This window comes from Manihot esculenta, chromosome 9, assembly GCF_001659605.2.
Source record: "Manihot esculenta cultivar AM560-2 chromosome 9, M.esculenta_v8, whole genome shotgun sequence".
Classification (NCBI taxonomy): Eukaryota; Viridiplantae; Streptophyta; class Magnoliopsida; order Malpighiales; family Euphorbiaceae; genus Manihot; species Manihot esculenta.
The window spans coordinates 31428174-31442515 of NC_035169.2; the positions used below are offsets into that span (position 1 = coordinate 31428174).

Here is a 14342-nt window from a genome sequence, read left to right on the forward strand (position 1 = left end):
ACAACCATGTCCAAACACCCTACAATAGTGTATAAAGTTTCAGATTTTGTGCCCCGTGCTATCATCATAACTCATTTCATAATTTTTTAGGAACTCTCCCCAAATACTGTTCTGTAATTCGTACTGTCCAATAGGCCAATAGAAATAAGATTCTTCTTCAAGTCAGAAATATATATGACATCCTACAGCTTCCACTTACCCCCACCTGAGGTTTGGATACATACATCCCCCTTTCCAGCAATCTCCAAGATTTATTATCAGCAAGATACACCTTTCCATAGTTTTCAGACTTGAAATTATGGAATAACTGTCTGCTCGGAGAAGAATGGAATGATGCACCCGAATCAAGTATCCATGAGTCAATCGGACTGTCCACACTAAGAATTAAAGCCTTACCAATGTCATTTGCAGAATATACAAAATCATCATCTTCATGAGACTTGTTCTTTTGGCCTTTCTTGTTCTTTGATTTAAGGCAGTCCTTTTTAAAGTATCCCTTTTCACTATAGCCCTAACAAATAATCTCGTTTCTGTCATGAGATTTTCCCCGTCTCTTTGACTTCGATCGGCCATGTTTACTATTACCTCCCTTTAACTTGCTCCTACCCCTACCCTGACACTGAGTGCATTACTAGATGAATCCCTCATTTTCTTTTTGCGAATGCTTTTGCTCATGATAATATCTCAGACTTCATCAAACTTTAACTTCTCAGACCCATGTGAACTGCTAATTCCAGAAACAATAGTATCCCACGACTTAGATAGAAAGGATAATAAAATTAGGTCTCTTATCTTATTATCAAAATTAATCTTGACATAACTTAATTGACTAATGATCATATTAAATTCGTTAATATGATCCACGATAGATCCACTTTTAAACATCTCCAAATTAAACAAACGACACATCAGATATACCTTGTTAATGGCCAACGGTTTCTCATACATGTTCGCCAGAGCTGCCAGCAATCCTATAGTCGTTGTCTCCTTAACGATATTAAAGACAACATTTTTCGTCAATGTCAAACGGATCAACCCTTGTGCCTTTCGATCCTTCAGATCCCAAACCTCCTGTTTTATAGTTTCTGGATTCTCCCCTGACAGGAGCTCATGGAGGTTATTCTAATACAGATAATCTTCAATTTGCATCTTTCAAAAATTAAAATCGGTTCCATTGAACTTCTCAACTCAAACCTTCGGACTTTTCATTGTATTTTCAGATTGTTGTGATACGAACCAAAAGTTTTGATACCAGTTGTTAAGAATCGAACAATCACATAATAAAAAACATAAGCACAAAAAGAAATCAACCCATAAATTTAACGTGATTCACCAATTTGGCTACGTCCACAACGACTAAAGTTTTCTTATTTTTTTATAAGTTTTCGAATAAAATAAACTAGGAGAATATTACTAGTATATTGCATATTTATATGCGTAGGGAAAATAAAAAATAGCCTAACACTCAATATAAAAAATAATCAAAATATTTATAATTTAAGTGGTTTGAAAATTAACATGCTCCATAAATCAATTTATTATTAAAAAAATACAACCATTAATTTAATATCATGCACCCATAAATCCTTCAATCTACTACTTTCAATGGTGTTTAAGCTCTCAAAGGAGAACTCTCACCAACACTTTCAACAAGCTACTCACCAAGCTTAAGAAAGTACGACGATTTCTTGCAAGCTTCCACTGGCATGGGCTACAATTCATTGATTTATTTTTCATTTACTAAATTATGGGTGGATTTTTAGGTCAAAGGAGGCCAATTGCAATAAGGTTAAAATACGATAAACTTGGACCTAATTGAGAATACAAAGCCTATCTTGAGTCCAAAAAAAAAAAAAAAAAGTCTCAGACTACAGATTGGATTTTGGATTTGAAACACCTCAAATGAGAAATGTTGCTGTTCTCCACATGCGCCTGCCGATTCGAATGGAGGAATCCAAAACCAATGATCATAGGAGCAGACTAGTAGCCATCCGTCCTGAACAATGCAAGATTATGAAGCATTATTGATGGTCTCAAAGTTAGAAAAATGGATTTCACAACCAAGTGGGATAGATTTATACTTTCTGTTCAAGAAGAATAGCAACGAGCCAAAGGCATGGAATTAAAAATCAGATGTTTTGAACAGAAAAGAGATTAAAAAAAAAAATGAAGGTGATATGCTCTTTGGAGATTTACTCCCACCTTTCAGATTATGCACTAGCAACTAAGGAGAAAAGATGTATTTCCCCTATCGAGAAGGGTACAGGAAGGCCGATAAGGTGGGAGAAGAAGGGCATAGTGCCCTAAAGAAGCAAAGGAAAGGAGGAAAAGGGAGGAGAATTTCTCTCTTCTCTGAAGAGAGAAATTCAATGGGTTTTTTGTAAATTGGGAAAAACATTATTTCGAGGGAGGGAAAGAAGAAATAATTTGTTAGATAATACTGAAATTTGTCATGTCAGCAACAAATTGATTGTCTCACAATGAATAAGTTGAGCCGTCTATCAGACAGACAAAAGAATTTAAAAAATTATTTTGCCTGACAGAGAATTCTATACCAAACAGAAGAATTCTATTTTTATATGTTTTATATTAAAGTCTCGTCTAACATACAGGCAGGCTTTGTTAGTAATAAATGTTTTTGACAGGGTACAGCAAGGTCAAGTCCTTGTTGTACCTTTTTATTGTTTAAATATTAATATAAAATAATAATGTTAAAAACATTATTATAATATAATTAAATATATATTATAATATATAAAATATAATATTAAATATATATAATATATAACGGGCCCTTTTAGTGAAAAACTCAATCTCCCAGTCTAACGAATCCCATCAAAGCCCCTGTTATCTTCTAGGCTTTTACCTCAGCACGTCATCTCCATTCACCAACTGTCACTATTTTGCTCCACTGTTATATTATATCAATATTATTATTATAATATAATTAAATATATTTTCAAATAATATATTTTTATAATATATAATAAATATATATTTATAATAATATAAAAAAATAAAAGAAATTTAATGCTATGCCTGATGGTTAGATTTGAGACGTCTATTTGAATTTTAAAAAATTTATGTTGTATACACAAACTTAAAATTTGAAAAATTATGGTTTGTAACTCAAATTGGATCCATAAATATAAATATGACATATATGCAGAGACTTTATTTTTATACTCTCAGTGTAAATTTTCTTTTATATTATTATTAAACTATATTTAACGTTATATTATATATTATAAAAATATACTTAATTATATTATAATAATATATTTTAATGTTATTAATATTATAAAATAAAATTTTTATTTTTATTTTATATTATTATAAAAACATATTATAATAAAAATATATTTTATGAGATATATTATAAAAATATATTTAATTATATTATAATAATATATTTTAATATTATTAATATATTTTTAAAAAATAAAAAAAAGGAAAATAATCATAATTTTTTAGAGATTTACAATTTAATTTTTAAATATTATTATTATTATTTATTTTAAAAATTTATTACAGTGTTCTTATATTTTCTGTTAGTTAACAAAATAGACTTTTAATAAAAATAATGGAAGAATGAAACTTTTTAAATTCAATTTTGCTCTCAAATAAAACTCCTTATTTAGTTTCTGGATATTACTATTATTAATAAATTAATTTTTATATTTTTTAAAATATATTAAAATATTTTTATTTTTTTCAGATTTATTAAAATATTTTTATTTTTTTCTATCCGTCAACAAAATAATTTCTCCACCTCAAAAGAAAAATAAAAGAAAAAGAGAAAGTATTTACAAGAAAAAAAAAAGGATAATTTAATTTTTTATTATATTTTTAATGATAAAAACAAATAAATGAACTATTTTATTGAATGGAAAAAAAAATTAATAAATTTATGAAAATATAATAATAATAATATTTTGAGATTAAATAATATATATATATGTTTTTTATTACTCCATACTTTGTTTGACAGATGAGCAGTGGGTTGTTAGTCTCGTCTGGTAGAATTTCTGTCACATGAGATTTTAATTTTTTTTTAAAATAATTTTTTTTAAAAAAAAAAAGAAAAATCCTTTTGCCTGACAGGCGGCACAGTTGACCCATGTTGACAACAAATTTCATCAGTATCTCACAAATAATTTCTTTCTCTTCTGCCTTATAGATAATTTCTTCTCCTCTCACAATACTGGTAAAATATATTGTTTATTTAATTAAGGTCTTTTATATTTATTCTTACTTATTTTAAGATTTAAAACTATATACGCATCCATAATATTTACTTATTAGACTGAAAGATTTTAATCAGATTTCGGCTTCTAACTTGAGCATGTGGCTTTATTCATCGTAGACTTGCATGAAGTCTTGTGTTTATTAAGTTTTTGGATTAGATTTTTGTTCATGCTTAAAGAATTTATTCATTCAACCATGTTTTTCACGCAACACACTGAGTCATTGGCCCTTTCACGTCAGATCAATCTTTCAAGTGAATGTATGTCTGAATTGCATCACAAATTTGTTCAAGAACATGACCAACAGAACTTAGAAGAGAGAATTGAAAAAAAAAAAAAATTGACAAATCTTGGAATTTGTACAAACAGATTAAGAGACAGACTCTCCAATGGTGTCAGGTTAAGAGACAAGAAGCATCCACCTTCAAATAGAATATAAGTTAATGTTCCATTAATGTGGAAATGATTTGTTTTCATGTACACATGTTGCTGTCTTGCCCACATCACTTTCAGAACAATCCCTATCATTGTCAATAAATACTCGAAATACTTAAAGAAGGCCTGTCGCTGATACTCATCCTACAGGACGAACGTCTTGGGCTCTCAATCATTTCTTGTACCACAGAAGCTTGCTGTTGGATAACCAGCACATGAGCCCTGCAATCAAAATCTGAAGATGCCAACATATCTCCAATTACACCCAACTCTTCTTTTTCGTTCCATTCTGAGAGTCCTGATAATAATGCAGAACTATTATCATGTCTTCTGCCCACCAAAATGAGATCAAATCTCTTGCATATTGATCTTAGGAGCATTGCTGTTTCGGATCCTTCTGTTGTAGCATATTCTATAAATTGGACCTTGTTGCTACTATTAGCCGTGAAATGCTTGAATTCAGTGATCATGTTTAAATCGTGTCTTTTCTCTATCAGATCGGCATCGCTAATCTGATTCTCATCAACCAGCCTTATCAATGCGAGCACAATGTAGGGATTCATAGCCATGCGTGCACCATATGCTAGCGTCTCACGATCATCAGAACCTCCTAAGAATATGACACAGACCTTTTTCATGGCTTGATGAGGCAGAATGGACCTTCCTGTTTTCCTAGGATCAAAAAGGATCCCAACGGAACATGGTGCATATTTCAGGATATTTCTATTCACAATTCTAGTGGAAGGGTCATTTGAGTTTGTAACTGGGAGGATTATTAAGGAGGTAGTCTTCTCTTGTGCCATGGAGCAAACAGCGTCGTGCAGAGTGGGATAAGGTGCACATGATGTGTAGCACTGGACCATAGAAAGTCCTTGGTTCCTGCGTTCAATTTGACAAAATGCATTGATTACATGATCAACTTCATTGGGTTTATAAGAGGACGAAGAGCTCTTCACTTGGTGAGATATGAGAAGAGGTACAGTGCCTCCAACTGACTGCTTAAGGTTCAAAACATAGACCTCAATCGGGTCTTCTTTTGTAGGATTGGAGTCTTCAATGACACTAATGATAGAGGGGACATTGTCCTGTTGGTAGACACAAGCAAGAACTCGCAGCTCAGAGTCTTCTTGGTTAATATGTTCAATTGTGTGTCTTGCGTAGGCAAAATATCTTCTTGAAGGGTCATAGATAAGTTTCACCAACCATGTACACATTGCTGATTGGAAAGCTGAACCAATCACCAGGGCTGCAAAGTTGTCGTTGGAGATGAGTCTCAGTTTATTCCCACGAGAGAAGAACTGCACATCGAACAACCCTTTGCAATTCAAGATGAAACCCAGAGAAAGAGCATCAAGAAAAGGCATCTTGAAATATAGAGAAGGGACAATAATGGAAACAAATTTTGCCAAGGTAGATACAGTCATCAGCAGCTCAACGACGACAAAATTTTTAAGTTTCATGAGGTTAATATTTGTACGTCTACCAGCATCAATCACAAAACACGGCACGAACACTGCCTGCACGAAGCAATCAAGATTTTCCATTAAGCTGGAAACTACTGTTGGACCATTAGGAGTGGCCATGCCCAAGATTACAGGTGCAAAATAGAAATGCTGTCCACTGTACTCCCCAAACATTGCAACACAAAGAAGCATCAAAACAATGCCACATACGAATGGCTCCTTCAAAGGCTTCCCATCAGGCGTCTTTCTCACCATCCAAATCATAATAGGACGGAATATGAACATAACGATAAAGACAACCATGATTTTACTCAACTGCCCAAGCACAATGCCTTCCGGCATACCCATTAGTAATTGTTCTTGCACATCAAACACTACTGCTAGAAATAACCAACTGCTTATTCCGCTGATCATTGAAGAAGAGAGAGCTAGGCGACCTAGTTCCGAGTTAAGGAGCTTGAGATCAGTGAGGACCTCTAAGATGACATGAAAGGAAGTTGTTGATACAAGGGCGGCCACCGATGGTAGAGTTTTGTAAAGTTCACCACTGAATTGAAAGAAGTCTCTTAGAAACAAAGAGAACGTTATAGTGATTACCATTGGAACCACAAGGGATGCTACACCTAAAATAACTGCTAGTTTTCCACATTCCTTCATGATAGACAACTCCAGACGCACGCTGAGAAGGAAAAGAAGGAACATGTACCCCATTGCTTTGAACATATTAATCATTAGTACACCCTTTGGTGAGTACAAAACTTGTGTGTAGAATGTATCATTCTGCCCGAGAAGTGAAGGGCCTAAAGCAATTGCACCCTGCAGGTACATGCACAAAACCAATATCCAGGAACAAAACAATGAGAAATTAAGAAGTAATGATATTAATATAAATTGAATTCGACCCCAATCCAAAAGAATGAAAATGCTTAAAGAATATAAGATAGGACTTACCAATATTTGCGGGACAAAGGTATGCTTTCCAAAAGGCCTGAGAACGCACTCCAAAATTAATCTGAAGCTATTAACTAATCCAATTTGAAGTATCATGAGTTGAAAAGGCCAGTTTGCAGGACTTTCTCCCACCCTAAATTGCAAGGTGTTATTCAATTGCTTTCCCTCGCATATAAAGGTTAAATTTTCCCATGCAGGCATCCATGTATGGTTATTTCGATCCATTTTGATAGATCCTCAAAAAAGAATAATCGGCAAGCCTGAGAATAAAAGATGGTGTCTGAAGGGAGGAATATGTTCGAATTTGATGGACAAATGAAAAAGGATGAATGAAAAAAATGAGCAGGGAAGAATGGTTTTTATGCTCCATGACAGGAGGGAAAACTGGTTGGCTTAACTAAAAAATTTGCTTTGGTTGCAGCGAAAGATTTCATTTCAGAATCAGTTATAGGTTATTACACACACCCACACAGCCAGCTTGGCATCCAAACGTTTTTACAAAAATAAGAAATAAAATGGTTCCTTCCACCAACGGAAAAGTTTTTAAGAGGAAAAAAGTTGATAAAATATTTTGATGAAGTTTTTTTTTAAAAAAATTTGATGATTCAATTTGTTAAAACAAATTCATTTTAATTTACATTTGAATCGGTGAAAAACAGTTGCACGTTTAGGTTTTTGTTGTTGGTGGGTTGTTAGATTTTATTTAGCTTTTCAATTATGAAAATCAAATCGAATTGCTGAGAGAACTGAATCGAACCGGTGGGTCTTGGAATTGCTTCGGTCGTGTGCGTGGTCCACCATCCTCATGTGCTTAAGACTATCCACCTCCACTGGTCATCGTGGCATGCTCGTGTGTGACAATGGACAATGGTCCACTACTTCTCCTCGTGCTTTTAGCTACCAGATTATGGTACACAATGTGGGTTTATACTGAGTTGACGGTGGCCCACAATCAGTGTGCATGTCCACTCTCGAGTCTGATGACTGTGCGGTGACTGCCTGTGCGTTGTGCCTGACTGGTCCAGATAGGAGATTGAGGTGATGGTAAGCATCCCATCGCCATTGGTGTTTTTCCTCATATGATTCTAATTGCATGTATGGGATTTGGTCTTTTCTCAAATTTTTGGTATGTGTCATTCATTGAAGGTTTTGAGCGTTCTGCAATCCGAGAATCATTAGGACCAAGATTGCCAGCATAATCGGTGGTATTCTGAAGATTATGCTTCTGGTGCAGCATTGTTTTCTTACTGTTTTGTGACGCTCCATTAGTTATCTCACAATACTTTTGGCATCAGAAATCTGCTTGTCATTATCAGAAATAGCACCTTTTGGCCTAGATACACTGAATTTGTCTGCTACCAAGCCACATTCCTCAAGATCATTGACAAGGACAGATGAAAGAGCCTGCAAATTCAGGTTCAAAGAAAGAATCTTGATATCGTAATGCCCAAATACACCGTACAAATCTGCATTATTGACTCCAGAAGCTCTCAACAATGGGATACCCAAGCTGCCAAAGCAGACATGAGAGAGTCCACTTTCTGAAGCTCAGACATGGATAGAGACCTGCCTTCAGGGACACTTTCCAATCATCCAATTTATTTATAGCAGCTTGTAAAATTAAGTTAATCATCCTTAATCCACGTTTGAGCTTATCTTTTAGGAACTAATCAAAGAAGCCAGTTTATTCCTAGCAGCTTGTAAAAATGATTCAGAAATCAGAATGCTCAAAAACAATCTGAATCCACGTATGTGATCCCTGCAGAAAACCTATCCAGTCATATATGCCATTGAATTTTTCCTCAAATCAAAATTTTTGAAATTAAAAATCAAACCGAATCGAAATGAATTAAAAATCGAACTAAATTTTTAAATTACTTCGGTTCGATCGATTTCGATTTGCAGCCGAATACGGCTTACCGAATATAGAAACCTTGTGTTTTGGGAACTTTATCCTTTTTGAGGTTTTTCCTTAATCAGTATTAGTAATAAATATATCTTAATTAATGTGGTATATGAATAAAAACCATCATTAATCATCTCTATGGATCAAAAATAGTAGATTTACAGTAAAAAGAATATTAGATTAAAAAATGAACTTAAAAAAGGAACATTTTCTTTAAAGAAAAAGAAAGAAATATTTTAACCACCTACAGTGTACATTTCCAACTACCATTTTAGCATTACTATTTCAGAGAACAATTAAATCATGCAAATTGGGGATGAACATCAAAGATGGCCAAATGGGTGTTGGGCTTTCTAAATTTTTGTACAAATGATGTATAAGTTCCCTGAGATGACATTCTATATGGTAAGGTCTCATTGTTAGCTTTCCAAAACTTTTCATTCTTCAGGAAGATCATCATCATCATCATTCTTCATCCTTGAACGGTTTCCGCTGACTCAAAGAATTTGCAAACTCTGGAATCTTTGCAAACGAATTTACTCTAGTTATTCCATCAGACGCTATGCTGCTCTCTTTTGAGCCTGTGGTGGGTGCAGATTCATGGCCTTGACCTCCTTGAACACTTTTCGTCGTTCTAGGTCTTTGAGGAACTTTGGCAATCTCTGAACGATGCACACTAGCTCGGCTCACTTCTGAATTGTCTTCTGCAAGCTCTGAGTGATTTGCGCTGACCCTGCTCACTTCTGAGAAGGATCTAGCTAACACAGTTCTACTTTTCAAGAACAAACATACAGCTGCACAGTCGTCTACTCTGCAACCTGGATATTTCGTTTTCCATGCTCTAACTGCATATTTTACTAGCATTTTAGCAGCCAAAGATCGCTTTCTTGCTGAAGCAACTATCCGAATCACATCATAATTCGATAACACATCCCATATCTATAAAAAAAACAAAAAGAAAAAAAAATTATCTTCCAAGTTATGCATTATATACTTCCAAGTTTATGAGCTTGATTTTCTGTTCTTTTACTTACACCGTCGGTTGCGAGAACCACAAATTCATCATTTTTTGTAAGCCTTCTAAATGAAACTTCAGGAATTGAGATGAGGCCATAATCTTTCAGGCAGAAGTCACCGAAGGCCCTGGCCATCGCTAGACCAGGACAATCTTCGTCAGGCATCCATATTCTAAACACTTCTGGTTCTTCTTCCAATGCAAATATCCTGCCATTTAAATTCTTAATTCTTTCAGTTTCACCTGAACACATCAAAAGATGACGGGTTAGACTACGAACTTCTTTTCTAATACAATCGACACTCGAACTCAAGACCTTATAATCTTGAACATGCAAAGATGATGAGAAAGAAAGCACCCACTTGCAATATTGGGTTTCAAATCAACTGTGAGTTGGACGGGAACAAGTTGGTTTCTGCTGCCTCTAGAACAAAGAACAGCACGAGAGTCGCCCAAGTTGGCTATTATCAAGTGGTTTCCCTGAAAGTTTGGATAAATCAATTTCTATTTTATTGTGCATAAAATAAATGAGATAGTCAACCAACTGATACCTGTTTAACTACAGTTACAGCAGTAGAACCACTGCAGAAGCTATCAATACTGGCATCAAGGCTTAGTTCTTCATCCATGTCCTTGAAGCATTTAACTAAACTGGCCTCCCATGAAGACGGGAGTACCTTACTATCATCATCTCCTTTGTTACTACCATCACTTTTATATGTTTCATCACTATCGTTTCCATCAACAACACCAACATCACTATATCTGTAGCTATGAACCTGTGATAGTTTCATAGCGGCTGAGAGCCTCGAGGGTAAATTGTCACGTACATGGCGAGAAACCTTGTGGCCATAGGGACCATGACCATCAAACACTCCACAGAAAAACATATCTTTATTACCAATAAATTCCTGCATAAAACTTCAAGTTTTTAGTTTAATGCATTAATTAGACTGTTAATATGTTATTATCTGATTAATTATCATAATCAAAACTAACCATGCTTGGAGAAAGGAAAAAACTAAAATCAAGTGTACTGCATTTTAAGTTTGCATCTTTTTCAATTTAAACCTCTTGTAATTTAGCAATTGCGAATTTAAATATATATTAGCAAGATTCAAAGTAAGGGATTTTCCTTTAATTAGATAAAAATTAGCAACGATTGAGATGATCACCTATTCAAACAAATAAAAAATAAACACAAATCCAATTTTCCTTGAAAACCCAGAAACCAATTGCAAGCATATCAACAATTAATGTTAACGTCCGAGAAAAGAAAACTGAAAAACATAAAAACACATGTGAAAACATAGAAATATATTTAGAAATAAAAGGGAAATGAAGGGAATTTACCTCCCAAACAGTCATGGAATCCTGATTAACTCCTTTTTTCCCTTGTTGGGAATACATAGAAATATATTTAGAAGCTCCTTGCATTCTCATTCGGGCCCCAAAATCTCCAATGGTGAAATGATCATCCTCCTCAACGCCATCGTAATCCCTCTCTTCTAAGGAATCCTCAGCCACCGCACCTCCTTCACCGAAATTGGCTTCCTTACTACAACATGCTCCCATATCTCAAGGCCCCAATAAACACGTCTTTAGCAAGAAATTCGATGTCAGTATCCAACAAATTTCCCTGTAAGAAAAAACCAGGAGGGAAAATTGAAGGAAAACAAAACTAAAAACAGAAACTTTATGTAGACCCAAGTGTGTTAAAGATTGGAAGGAAGTTTCATGCATGAGAAGCTAATGAGGAAAGAAGAAGAAGATGAAGATGATGATGAAATTAGTTCCAAAAGAAAAAGGGAACAACAATGTAGTAGAGGCATACAGGGAACAAAAACTGTTTTGTGGGATAAGAATCTGAAGCACCCGACTGCATTTTAGGATTGAAGAAAGGAAAACGACATGTTCTTTGTTTTCCAATCTCTTTCAGGTTGCTTCTCTCAAAATATTGTCCTCTCTCTGGCTATTCTATTCTCAACCCTCCCAAGGTTTAAAAAAAGAGCTCTTTTCGCTCACCGATGATTAAAATGAGATGCACGACAGGCCTCAGTGTTTCTTTATTTTTTGTTTTTTCGCAAATGAAGTGATGAGAAAATTTAGCTTCCTTGTTTTCTATCTTAAGTTTTGTCGATTCGTGTGGTAGAATTTCAAGTCCACTCTCATTGACTTTTTAAATCAATTATCTTGAATCTTTGCCTAAAACAAGTTTGGTTTTCAGAATCTTAATTAGTATATATTTAATTTATTATCTCATTCAAGTCAATTAACTATTTACTTAAATAACTATATTTAACTTATTTATATTTTTTAAACTCAATATATTAAAAACATAAATTTAAGTTTTAAAACTAAATCCTTATTAAGTGATAGAAAAGAATAAAAAATGACTAAATAGGCAGACCAAATATCAAAACAAATATAATATATGATTATTCGAGCAATTATATTAGTTTATTTTCAAATTCACGATAAAATTTAATTAGACTTTTACAAAAAAATAATCTTACAAGAATTAATAATCTGATCAAATTCAAACTAGTCATCTTCAAAATATCCAAAAACATTCACATCACTATTTGTTCGTTCTCTTAATCATCTCAATACTTCTCTTAGTGCCAAAACCTCAATCAGTTGAGGAGAAACAATCCCATCTGAAAAATCAATCTATCCACTACAAAACTGTCCTACACTATTTTTGATCACAGCTGCAAATGAAATCATGTTCTCTCACTCATGGATTTCAACATCTACATTACATTTTTTTTTCATCAATAATAAGTTTCATCCAATTCAATTGCCGGGTACAAAAGCAGGAACAGTCTTAACCCAAACATGTCGCCATTCTATCAGCCTCATTTTGAAGCAAAGAATACCTAATGGAAGAAATACAAAGCATGATCATACTAACCTAAGCGCAAAGCCTAGTTTTAGCATAATGAATTTCAAAAATTTCTAGTCAACTCTATCATACACCTTGTTGACATCTACTTTTAAAGCTACTTCTCCTCTCTTGCTTCTAGTCTTCCTCTTTCCTCTTTATAAAGTGAATAAATTTAAAAGTAATCATTATATTGTATGTAATCATACAATCAGGAACCAAAGAAAATTGTACAAGAAAGATAATGGCTTGAAGCAATACTTTGAAATGATTAGTCAAGGTCTTAGCAACAATCTTACACTACAAGATTTTTCCGGATTAGTAACGGATTTTTCCGTTACTAATCAATGAAAAATCCGTTACTAACCAGTTTAGTAACGGATTAGTAACGGATTTACATCCGTTACTATGAACCTCGTTGCTAATGCAATAGTAACCGATTAGCAATCCGTTACTGATTTAGTAACGGATTTAGTAACGGATTTGTAATGAAATTTAGTAACGGATTTTAAATACGTTACTAATTTAAAAAAAATTAAAAATATATAAATAAATTGCATCCGTTACTAAATTTAGTAACGGATAGAAATCCGTTACTAATCCGTTACTAATTTGATAAAAAAAATAAAAAAATATATTAAATTTATATTCCGTTATTAAATCTATTGTTAATTTTAAAAAATATTTAAAAAATTATATTAAATTATTAATTTATTTCATTTTTTTTGAAATGGAAATAATTTATTTCATTATATTTTACATTAGATAATAATTTAATTATGGTAAACTATTAATTTTTTCATTGTATTTTATATTAAATATTAACTTTAATATTTTAAATTTTATTAATTTTCTCAATTTAAAAAAAGAAAAAATGTGAGAGAATAGAAAAAAATGAGATATAAAAGAGAAAATAACAAAAGAAAGAAAATAAAAGAAAATAATGATAAAAATGAAGAATAAAAGAAAATAATGATAAAAATGAAGAGCAAATAAGAAAAAAGGGAAAATTAAAGGAAATGAGAAAAAAGGAAGAAAAAATAGAAAAAAGAAAGAAAATGAGAGAAAGATGAAGAAAAAAATGAAGAAAAAATAAAGAGAAAATGAATATATACAAAAGAATGTAAAAAAAAGGTTAGAGTATATATATGAGAGAAAAGAAAGTAAATGAATGAATAATGAAAGAAAAAGGAAGGGAAAATGATAGAAAGTGGTTGAGAAAATGAAAGAAAATAGAAGAAAATGAAAGAAAAAATATGAGAGAAAATAAAACAAAAATCAAGTGATAAAAGGAAGATCAATAATGAAAGAAAATTGAAGAGAAAATCGAAGGAAATGAAAGAAAATTGAAGAGAAAATTGAAGGAAATATAAGAAAATTGAAGAGAAAATTGAAGGAAATGAAAGAAAATACAAAAAAATGGAGTTAATAATTAAGA

At 32.9% G+C, this 14342-nt stretch overlaps 2 protein-coding genes across 2 annotated transcripts; both read right to left on the reverse strand.

Annotated features, from left to right (window-relative positions):
• Positions 1-4716: 4716 nt before the first annotated feature.
• On the reverse strand, positions 4717-7321 carry LOC110623302 (cation/H(+) antiporter 27). The gene is made up of 2 exons (XM_021768219.2): positions 7097-7321; positions 4717-6961 (listed from the first exon to the last, which is right to left on the reverse strand). Exons 1-2 carry the CDS (start codon positions 7319-7321, stop codon positions 4778-4780), a joined length of 2409 nt encoding a protein of 802 aa, XP_021623911.2. The 3' UTR covers positions 4717-4777.
• A 1942-nt stretch (positions 7322-9263) lies between these two features.
• LOC110623651 (probable protein phosphatase 2C 65) lies at positions 9264-12232 on the reverse strand. The gene is made up of 5 exons (XM_021768652.2): positions 11371-12232; positions 10569-10928; positions 10380-10497; positions 10037-10260; positions 9264-9941 (listed from the first exon to the last, which is right to left on the reverse strand). Exons 1-5 carry the CDS (start codon positions 11590-11592, stop codon positions 9468-9470), a joined length of 1398 nt encoding a protein of 465 aa, XP_021624344.1. The 5' UTR covers positions 11593-12232; the 3' UTR covers positions 9264-9467.
• Positions 12233-14342: the final 2110 nt, after the last annotated feature.